Below are 11,676 nucleotides of genomic sequence, written 5' to 3'. Positions count from 1 at the left end.
AAAGGTGTATAAACACACCAGGATTGTACCTTTGTACAGTGCAATGCAGAATTGTTCAGGTAGGCTATTTTAAACTAACAACAACAAAAAAAAAATACTTTAACACAGTTATTAAACGGATGTTTAAGGTCCTGGCCTCCCTGTGCCTGCATGGGTTTTCTCCAGGTACTCTGGTTTCCCCCCAAATTTCAAAAACATGCATGGTTGGTTAATTGAATGTTATAAAATTATCTCTAGGTGTGGTTTGGAGTGTGGATGGCTATTCGTTCCCGGGTTCGATCCCGGCTCCAGTCTTCCTGTGTGGAGTTTGTATGTTCTCCCGGTGCCTGCGTGAGTTTTCTCCGAGTACTCTGGTTTCCTTCCACATTCCAAAAACATGCAGGGCAGGCTGATTGAACACTCCAAATTGTCCATAGGTGTGAGTGTGAGCGCGAGTGGTTGTTCATCTGTGTGCTCTGTGATTAGCTGGCAACCAGTTTTGGGTGTACTCTAACTACTCCTGGGATACGCTCCAGCATGCCCCTGAGCATTGTGAGGTTAAGCGGTTTGGATAATGGATGGATTGAGGGATGAAGTTATGGTCACAAATGAAAACCTCGCTATAAGAGTGAAGCTGTGTTAACCGAACCACAAAGTAGTGAGAGAACACGGCATATTTTCTCTCATCAAATGGACAAAAGAGATGAATGCTGTTCAGTGTCCATGAAAACTTTCCAACTAAAAATTTGCTCTTTGAGCACTGGAACATCAATTTACTGAAACCAAAAAGCCCTGAATGTTCAGTCATTATCGCTTCCATCTTGACCGCTCACATTGTAGATGGTGATGATTAATAAGATAAGAAAACCTTTATTTGTCTCACAATGGAGAAATTCCCAGTTTACATCAGCAAAATAATGAAAAGGAGAAAGTAGAAGACAAAAGTATGTAAATAAATCTAAATATAAAATATAAATATAAGCATACTGTATTAAAAATGGGTGAGTTGGGGTGAATCCAGGTTTTCATTAATTTAATTACGTCTGCCTTAAATTTTCTGCTGTGAACTTAGTCAACTGGATTTGGCATTTTCGACCACATCATGACCCTACCTAAGTTGGCTCAGGTCGAGAAACGGGGTACATTCAGATCCGATCACCTGTCAATCATAGGGCTGACACATATAGACAATTATTCACAGTCACATTCACACTTATGAACACACGGTAAATCTTCCATGGACTTGTGTGTTTGGCAGGAGGAAAAAGCCTTCACACACAACGTTGATGCATGCAACACGAGGCGCAGCTGAGCATTGTGGAGAACAAACTAAATTCACTTTACCTTAAATACAAACATGTTGAAATCTGGCCAAAACACGGAAACCCTCCTGCATGGCTGCAAACCACAAGGGGCAAATGAGAAAAAAAAATCCATCTGGTCTATCAGAGGGAGATTCTTTGAGTCTGTCCCTCAATCATCTGAACAAAAAGACGCAGGGATGGGATTTTTGGCTCGGATACTCACATACTCCCAACCTCTAACAAAAGATAAGTAAGATTGACCTCAAAGGTAATCATTTCTGAAAAAGCATCATGTTTGCAGAGAGCACAGTTTCAAGTTTCTGATCTGAGCAGAAGATCAACAGTACATCACAATGTTGCAGAAAAGTTGCAGCCATATAAAGAAAACAAAACATTCTAAAATCGGGAGCCTTGTCATGCAGCCAGAGCAGCAGATCAGCAGTACGCATTACTATGAAAACTTTGTTGAGGTAGCAAAAAAAAAAAAAACACCAACAAACAAACAAACATCTGCTTTCTTTTTCAGAAATTTAGTCGAGTGCAAACAAAACTTGCAATAACCACAAGAAATTACATTGAGGAGCAAGAGGATGACAATGGAGAGAGATGGAAGGAGGTGGAAATGTTTTGATAATGACACCACCGCTTCCCCAAGTCATTTGACAGAGACGCCTGCTTGGTTCACTTTATGCTTTTTATTTGAAGTGGGAAATATTTAAAGTAAAATAACACTGTGGTTGCCATGACAAAAGAAATCTACGATCTTTGAGTCAAATATTTTATGGATGTGTATTGATTTGCAAATAAACTTTTATTGTTATAGTTTTCTATTAAATATTGGTCACATTATTTATCTCGAGAATACTTTGTGAAGGTGACATGGTGTCGACTAGTTAGCACAATCGCCTCACACTGTAGGGGTGCAGGGTTCGATTCCTTGGAGTTTGCATGTTCTCCCCGTGCCTGCGTGGGTTTTCTCTGGGTACTCCGGTTTCCTCCCACATTCCAAAAACATACAGGGCAGGTTAATAGAACACTCTAAATCAGTGGTTCTTAACCCAGGTTCGATCGAACCCCAGGGGTTCGGTGAGTCGGTCTCAGGGGTTTGACGGAGCCTCTGCCATGGAGGGTAAGACACACGCGACTCAACATGTTAATTAGTTATGACACGCCCGCTTGGCAGTCACTGGCTGCAGATGATCACATGACATTGCTTGACCAATCAGTGCGGTGGAAAATTTAGTTTGCCGAGTAGTCAACGTGTGACTGTCGTGATAATACGTCATACAATTAGAAAAGAAAAAGTATACTTATCTCTTGAAATTTTATTGACTTTTTTCTGGTTTTAATAAATGCGTTTTTTTAAAATATCTTGAATTTGTAAAAAAAAAAAAAAAAAAAAAAAAACTCTATTTTTCACTCATGAAGGGTTCGGTGAATGTGCATATGAACTGGTTGGGTTTGGTACCTCTAAAAAGGTTCAGAACCACTGCTCTAAATCAAGGGTGCCCATTACGTCGATCATGATCAACCGGTAGCTCGCGGACTGGTCCCAAGTTGATCGTGAGGGGTCCAGAGGAAAAAATAAACCCAAACATTTTTGTATCTCTGTACATGTTAGTAATATACTTTTTGTGTTAAGGCACACTGCACCCCAATCATTCAATCCGTTTCACTTTCACAAAAAGTATTTAAAAAATAAAATAACCAATGGTGGCGCATGACCTGCGTCACCTGAAGTTGTTAGCGCTGATCAGTCTGCAATTGCAGCTTGCGATCAGAGCTGTTGTGATATTCAGTAGCTTTTATTATTATTATTATCAGTCAAAATTCGTTTCGTGTACAATTCACCGATGGCACTTGCAAAGGATGGCATTCTGGAGGGCCGAGAGAAGCATTTTAAAACAGTATGCGTGAGCCACAATAGTTAACGGGCTGCAAAAGTGCATCGAATGCAACCGCGTCAGGTCTCCCACTAAGGTAGGCAGGAAATCCTTTTCGCAAACGCATAAACTATCGCGTCTACTTTATATTTCTGTTTTGTTCATCTTAGAGGCTGTTATGGCTGTTGCTCATTATGGCGTTCATGTGCAAGTGCGTGCGTATGCGCATGTGCGTGGTAATGGTCGATCGCGGGAGGTTCTCCGATGGAAAAGTAGATCTTAGGTCAAAAAAGTTTGGGCACCCCTGGTCTAAATCCTTGGTGTTAAACTCGCCTGCATATTTTCCAAATCTCACTGCTGTGACATACCTGATTCAAATGAATAGGTTTGATATCAGGCTTCCGCAGAGTTGCTGATGATCTGATTGTCCCTGGATGTGATTGTGAGCGTGAATAGTTGTTCGACTGTGTGTGCCCTGCGATTGGCTGGAAACCAGTTCAGGGTATACCTCGCCTACTGCCCAAAGACAACTGGGATAGGTTCCAGCGCAGCCGCGACCCTTGCGAGGATAAGCGGATTAGAAAATGGATGGATGGATGGATACTTTGTAAACAATTCTGTCACGAACCTGTCCTGTTTGCTTGATTTTTTTCAGTCACTAATCATCCTCATTAGCTAGTGACCTTTAAAAGCCATGCAATGCCGACAACTAGCTGTCAGATTATTAAGATTTGCTCGCGACTCTTTTTTCCAAGTGTCCTTCCTTATAGCTTTTCACCATGTCCTTACATAGTATTTTTCAAACAAGTATTTTCTTGTTATCTATTCCTGGTTTGTATTTTCGTGCATTGGATTCTTTTGCCATTTTTTATTCTTTTGTCCTTCGAGTAGAAAGCAATTCACGCTTTTCTCATTCCTTGCCTTTTGCAAACATTTTCTTTTTGTTCTCACCTCCTGGTTCTTTGTTACCACAGTCCTTTGTTATACTTTGTCGGTCTTGCGTTTGTTTGTAAATAAGTATATTTTTGTCAAAACCTCTTATCTGTGTCTATGATTGTAGAATCCCAATTCTGTTGGGAATTTTTCCGGAAACCTGAAGAATAATCCGACCATGGATTCCGTAGACGCAGACACGATTAGGAACGCTTCGATCGATTAGGGTCACGCGTCACGTATTTAGTCAACCGAGGTATGCTCCCAGTCGACTCTTGCCTGCCAACCCGCGATGACTAAACGCAAACCCAAATTACCACACCTGTTATGTTATGGAGGAGAGCCTGGGTTGCTTGGTCGATTTATACGCCTGTGTAGCCTTATTTTTGAACAGCAACCATCCACGTATGCTAAGGACGGTTCAAAGATCGCTTTGATGATGAGTCTATTGACTGGCAAGTTCTTGGGCTATGACCATGAGCAATACGTGCCGCAAACTTTGGTCTTTCTTCCCAGACTTTCTCGCTGCCTTTCGTCGGGTGTTTCACCATCTGGTCTGGGGTAAGGTAGCCGGAGGGCAATTATTGGACTGTGCACAGGGTAGTCAGTCAGTTGCTGACGAGCCCATAATATTTTGTATTTTGGTGGCGCAGAGTGGTTTCGACAACTGAGCCCTAAAAACCATTTTGCGCAGTGGACTTAGTACCTCAATCAAGGACGAGCTAGCAGTCCACGATGAAGAAGCCTATCTTAAGGAACGCATTAGTCTTGCCATTCGTTTGGACAATCAACTAAGGGAGAGAAGCTGGGAACGTGGAGCAGAGTGATATCAACCCAAGCCCGAGCCCCGTCCATTTACCAGTTGTAGCTGTCCATGGTGAGGAGCCGATGCAGCTCGGTGGCGGCCGACTGAACACCAAGAAGAGACGGCGGCGATTCCAGTCTGGTGCCTGTTTCTACTGCAGTAAACAGGGTCACAGAGTAGTGACATGCCTGACAAGACCTTCACACACATCACGCCAGTCCGTGCGGCATGGTAACTAAGTCAGACACACCCACCGCCGGCAACGACCATCAGACTTCAGGTGTTTCATCGATCCCATTGTGGTCAAAAGATTGACTGTTCGGCCTCACCGCGGTCTTGCTCTGATGGCGTGAGAAATGCGATGCCACAGATGCGTGGGGCTTCCCACCTCAGTCGCCATCAGCGGGGTGTCTCGCCTCACTGATTAGATGGAGAAGCGACTCATTGGTCTGAAGGCCCATGCGCCCGAATGTCAGTGCTATGCCTTGGTTCTTCAAATGGTAACCTGTCGAATGCTTGGCCCTTCTTTTGCCCCATGTGTACTCATGGTGTCACAAAAAGGTTGGGAACCACTGTTGTTGGACACGGGTGTCAAACTCAAGCCCCAAGGACCCGGTCAGGACCATCCCATTATTTTACACGGTAACCCAAAGCAAACCATGCTTCAGCTTCCAGGACCCTTGTAAAAACATGTACCAACATTTTCAATCGTCATGTGTCATAAATAACGTTGAGACTTCTTACAGTAATTTGAAAAATGACAGTGAACTACGACCCTTGACCTCTGATATCAAAATTAAGAATCTATCAGTTTGTTGTGTATGACATAATAGCATGATGAAATGATTAAACATTTACGTCTTTGGTTTCGCTGTCATAAAGGCCTTCTAAGGGAGGTGGCCCATGACAAAAATTAGTGTAGACCCACAAATTACCGCCAGAGACAAATATCAAAACCTCTTTCAATAACAACTGCAATTTCCACAAGAGCTGCACTATTAAACCATTTCTATTTTATAAGTGTGTATGTTTTATTTATAAGGTGCGAATACTCTCATGGGAATACCTACATGAAGGTCTTTATTGTTTTGTGTTACTATGAAGCGCTGCTGCGCCGTATCTGAGAAAGGAAGAAATCACAGAAGGGAAGAAAACATAGCTGCCATCTATAGACTAATAAAATCGTGGTCATCAAGGGACTTGTCTGCTTCATATAGAAAGCCAGGTGGGGGGCAAAAGGTGTGTGTGTGGGGAGGGGGGGGTGTAATAAAATCCACCCTGGTAAATCTGCTGTGACCTTTATTTCAGTCGCTACCTTGAATACGTATCATTAGCTGCTCTTGCCTCAGCATGCACTGTGCAGCTTTCCGCAAACTTAAAGCAAGTGTGGCTCTCACGTGTTTTTTTTTTTCCCTCAGTCTTTCAGACCTTGACATGGGAAGCATGTAAAAATAGCACCTATCAAGGTAACACCGTCAACCCCCCCTCCCCTGCCAATCTGCTGTTCACCAAACACCGATGCGGTCACCCAGCAAATTTATTGTCAGTTTGCAATGCTCCGCTGAAGCAGAGCCATCCATTCCAACAAGCTCCTTATGTTAGACGTAACAAGTACTTCACAACTGTTCAAAAATGTAATATCCATGACCACCCGTGTCAGGTAATGCCATGTTAATGTGCATCAATTTAAAAGGCTAATGTAAAGCTACAGGTTAAAGGTCCAGAATTGAGAAGCTTCCAAAGGGTCTTTGCCATGTTTTGTACTGTAATTGTTGTTGGATAAAGGGCTCAAATGAAAGCTCACACCGTACAACAAATTGTATGGGTCATATTTATTTGAAGGTTACCACCGCATTGTGCTCGGAGAAGGGGGACGGAGTAGAAACATTTAGGATTGTGGCCTTTTCTGGATTACATTGCTTGTGCTGTTGCCAAGACGACCGCAATTAGAAATGACTAGGTTACCAGGCAACCATAGCAACCAACCAAGGTGAAAGCGAAAGCGCTGGCTTTACCTGTTTTTTAGGAGTAGGGCTCGTACAATGGGATTGAAATTGGGCGCTTCACTTGGATGATATATGACATTTAATGTAAGCATTCGTTTGCTATTCTGCTAAACTGTATACGGAATGGCTTAGACATACTCGTTCAAAATCAAACGGTGCTCAAAGGCTGATTGCGGGAAAACAGCACTCGAGTAAAAACCACACAATAGACGTAGACAATCCATTTTTCCCCGCCAATCTTTCTTCGTGGACTAAACAGCAGATGATGTGTCCTGTTTGTGGGCCTGCTGTGTGAGCTTTCTGTAATTAGATGATTATCACAGCATGTTGTCAAACATCAGTTTACGCAAACAAATATAATGACAATGACATAACATTGCCCCCGCTAATCGCAGGAAATCTTGGGTTTCACATCTTGACCAGATCGTGATAATATAGCCATCAGGTCTCGCATTGCTGCTTTCTCATTTCCACCAGTCTCGCCACTTTTTGCATGGCCATCATCTCCTTTCTCTCCTTTCATCTTTCCATCGGTGAATGCTTCTTGTGTAGCCCTGAAGCGCCATTGCGCAGTCTTCCAGACTCACGCACACACACGCCTCACAGGTTCACTGTGGTGTGTAACCAGAGGCTAAACCTAGAGGAACACTTAATCCCTCAGCACCTGCTCCTCGCACCATCGTGACCCCTTGCAGCTGGACGGACATGTGCCTTCATGTCTGTTTGTTACACACGTTATGTATCAGCAACTTGGCATTCATTTCAGAGGTGTTGTAAGAGGTTTGCGAGAGGAGGTGTGTCAGACCATTTGCATATTTGTGAATACTTCTGAGTGCTTAATGTTGCTTAATATTCAGCGCATTTGTTTGCAGGCTGCGTGACCGCCATACAATTCAAGTTCAATTCTGAGGCCACAAATCCATTCGTTGTTTTCGCAATGCTGAGACCATATGCAGTAAGAGGCGGTAATTATTTGATCCACTGCTGAATATCAAAATTAGAAATAGAAATAAGAAATTCAGTTTTATGATTGTTTTGAGTGAAAAATGTGTTTTAAAAAAAATGAACGTTGCAGTGAATTTTACTGAGAGAAAAAAAGCTCGTCAAAGTTCGGAGCCTTCTGTTGGAAAACCCTTTGTTGGTCTGAACAGGGGGTCGGCAACACGCGGACTGATGTGTTTTGGGTCACTGTTATGCCTGAAGACCCATCCACCATAACTCAATTTTGGGGCTTTTGCTGAAGAAAGAAGGTTTTTGTCCAAGATTTCTCAGTAGGTGGAGTTGTAACATGCTCGGTGGGCCCGTTTTAAGAACGTGGGGAACAGCAAGATGGCCGTGACAATGGAGCTGCAGTGGATCCCGAAAGAATCTATGCAGCAGTGCATGAAGGCATAGCAGAGAAGTCTCGATATTTTCTTTGTGACACCACTCCGGTAACCTTTCTCTCAATTCATATGCCAATACTGCTGCTGTGAAATCATACGAATCCCATTAAAATCCCATGCCACTGACAGCAGCAAGAAGAATAAATGGTTCTCATGCAGAACAGGACATTTGTCATTCATCATGAAACATCAAGGCAAAAAAAACATACCAGTTGCCCTCATTTTGCACATTTAACAACAGAGAGTCAAAAAAGGAGTGTTTAACCCAAAAGATATATAGCTAAGTCAAAGATAAGTCCAGCAATTAGAAGAATCGGTTGCCTACTGTTACTTCTATCTGTTTTTTTTTTTTTTTACCCTTCTTGGTTTCAGTAAACAAAACACAAATACAATATAAAAAAACAAAGCGATCAGTTTATTATGATAAAACAAACATTACATAGACATAAAAACAAACCAAGTAAAAAAGAATAATTTAAATGCCCTTTCCCCACTTTATAAAATGATGTGCTTGTCGTACCATTTGATGCACAATTCCCAGTATAAACAATCATTGGTTCCTCTTGGAAGCTCAGCGAGAGACGGTTTCCAAGTACTTTCTTGCAGAACTCCATCACCACTTGAGTGTTACTTCTCCATCTTTAAGTGTTTTGGCTGGGGAGGAGGAGGCAAATTTGAGCCCTTACTACAGAGAAAAAGGCCAACTGACCGCTGAACAAAGAGGGAGCGGTGGCGTAAACATTGATGGCCGTTCCCATCAAGAAGCGTCACCCCTTTCTTTGTACCTAAAAATGTCTGTTTGAAATGTGTCCTCCTGTTCTTCATGCATAAACATGCCTCATGTGGAAGTTGACCACATACTCAGCATTCGTGCGCTGGACAGAAATGGCAAAGGGTTCGAAAGGGTGGAAGGTAAAAGCCACCAAGCGCCGCACAGCGTGGTTGACCGGCCGTCCGAGCAAGCCCGCCTGGATTTTGAACTTCAGGAGGCCAGAGTCACGTGCATAGAACCTGGTGTGTGTGACAAGACAACTTTTTGATGCATTTGAAGATCATTTTTGACCCCAGCTGCAGCTTCTCCATCGAAATGAATGGGAATGCTATTAATTGTTTCCAGCAACACACAGAATTTTTTAAAAGTACAACCGAACTCAGTTTTGCTTCCGCTGCCTTTTTAAAAACACAGTGCACCTTGTGTATGTGCTAACTATAGAAATAGCACCCATAACAGACTGTGCCTTTAAATACGGTGCGCCGTATTGTCGTGAATATACAGTACGGAAAATAGCGCTTTTCTAGCAACATTATATTATAAAATGCAACATAACCCTGTAACACCAATAAAATGGAATGTAAAGAAATAAACAGTTTCTTAATTGCTGTATTTTTCACATCACTTTCTCAGATTTTAATTTTGATCGGGGTTTTTTCTCCATATTTTCCACTCTACTCACTTTTAGCACCTACTCCATCTTTTAATGGGGTGACGTTTAGTGCTTAGAAATATAACATCCTGGTCTGCTGGTTCAGCCTTTATTCACTCATTTTGTAGGACCCATGGTTTGAAAAATATATGGCAAAATACTTTAGAACAAAAAATAAATGAATAAAAATGGAAAAACCACAACAGACTCACTCCGCGTTAAAACTATGTGAAATGATGGTGAGCGGACGTTGTAAAGTTTGCTGCTGCGAACTAGTAGTGGAGTGTCTGCAGCTCACTGGTAAGCCCAATTTTTGCTTGCTGTCAGAGTAAAATTGACTGAGCGGTGGCTTGTAACGCGAAACACGGTTAGGATGGAGTACTTATCAGTTAGAGATACCGCTTTATGTTTGCAATTTCCCCCCGATTTGATCGCTACCTGATTGGGTGGTCTCCGCAGGTCTTAGGCCTCTCCATCACGGACACCCACTTGTCATCGTAGCTGAATAGTGACAGGTCAAGGTAAGGGCTACTGCTATAGGATTGCGCACTAATTGGCAGCTGACCCAGCAGCCGGCGCACCGCCTCTGTATGGCCGCCATATTTGGCATTCACAATGGTGTCTTTGAATCTGAGTCACAGACAGAGATGCAAATCAACACTGAGAAGTCAGCAGTCTTAAATTTCAATCCTGCTATCGAAAAGTACATTAAAAATCTATCATAGCAGTGTGGTTTCCCTTCATTGTACCTCCTTTGGACTTGTCGAGCATAGTTATTTGAAGAAGCTGAACAGGGGAACTGGACAGCCTGGCTGTGCAGCGTGGCATTTCTGTACAGGTCGCAGAAATTCTCAAACAGCTCCAGCAGCTGATCGGAAGTGTTCTCGAAGACGGCCAGCACCTCGGTCGACACCATGTTGTACACAACAAAGAAAGACGGCTGCCACAGAAAGAAGAGGTTTTCTTTTGAGAGATTCGAGGTAGAATAAATGGGGAAATATTTACTGTAATACTAAGGAGTGAAACCCCCCCCAGCAATACTGCAGCTAGGAATGCCAAGACGCTGCAGGAGTCTTAAACATTCTTGTGTACGTTTGCAAAAGAATTTTTTTTTTTAAATGCATAGAAATATGGTTTAATTAAATTCTTCTGTTGATATCCTGAATGAGTCACAGGACTGAACCAAGTCTGTAGAAGAGACGGCCCTTGGAGACAAGAAAAAAGGAATCCTTTTCATACAGCACAGACAACAAAAGGCATGAGGCAATAGGAAAAACCCAACAAAGAGCGCGTGTGTGCACGCACACGTGTGTGTGTACCTGTGAGGGGTCTGTGACCCTGAGCGTAACCACATCTTCACTTGTGTATTTAATAAAGAGATGATGCTCATCCAGCAGCTGCATCTTCCACATCCTTAGTCTTCTCAGCTGATCGAAAAACTGGAAAAATCTAACAGGAAGATTCAGAAGAATATGAAAAAAAAAAAAAAAAAAAAAACAGCAGCTACCGTTGCAAGAAAAAGTATATCTAAATATCCGTCAAACCACACAGGACTATGTATTAGTTTTTTGCTAAAACATTTTTCATGCAAAACATAATTACGCAATGATAATTGGTTCAGAAAATGAAAGAATGGATGTACAAATCCTATTCCAATTAAGTTGGAAAATTGTGTTAAACATAAATAAAAAAGGAACATAATGATTTGTAAATTATGATCAATGAATATTTAATTAAACACACTCCAAAGACAACATGTTTCATTTTGAAACAAAAAAACTTAATTGTTTTTTGCAAATAATCATTAACTTTGAATTTTGTGGCTGCAACAATTTCCTAAAGAGCGAATGGTTATTCGTCTCTGTGTGTCCTGCGATTGGCTGGCAAGCAGTTCACGGTGTCCCCCACCTACTGCCCCAAGACAGCTGGGATAGGCTACAGCAGGGGTCCCCAACCG

The 11,676-nt window shown here is 42.3% G+C and overlaps 1 protein-coding gene across 5 annotated transcripts in view; it reads right to left on the bottom strand.

The window, feature by feature from the left end:
• Positions 1-8,786: 8,786 nt before the first annotated feature.
• det1 (DET1 partner of COP1 E3 ubiquitin ligase) overlaps positions 8,787-11,676 on the bottom strand; it is an 18,572-nt gene continuing 15,682 nt past the window's right edge. For 4 of the 5 annotated variants that reach the window (XM_019894261.1, XM_019894263.1, XM_019894264.1 and 1 more), the window contains exons 6-9: positions 11,039-11,168; positions 10,469-10,659; positions 10,158-10,349; positions 8,787-9,306 (exon numbers count right to left, since the gene is read on the bottom strand). In XM_019894261.1, coding sequence (XP_019749820.1) covers positions 9,117-9,306; positions 10,158-10,349; positions 10,469-10,659; positions 11,039-11,168 — 703 coding nt within the window. In that variant the 3' untranslated portion in view covers positions 8,787-9,116. Of the gene's footprint in view, positions 9,307-9,497; positions 9,881-10,157; positions 10,350-10,468; positions 10,660-11,038; positions 11,169-11,676 lie in introns of those variants that run through there. The other variant, XM_019894266.1, reaches the window with a different exon arrangement.

Source organism: Hippocampus comes, unplaced genomic scaffold (genome assembly GCF_001891065.2).
Source record: "Hippocampus comes isolate QL1 unplaced genomic scaffold, H_comes_QL1_v1.1 scaffold104, whole genome shotgun sequence".
Taxonomy (NCBI): domain Eukaryota; kingdom Metazoa; phylum Chordata; class Actinopteri; order Syngnathiformes; family Syngnathidae; genus Hippocampus; species Hippocampus comes.
This window is presented reverse-complemented; position numbering and strand designations above follow the sequence as displayed.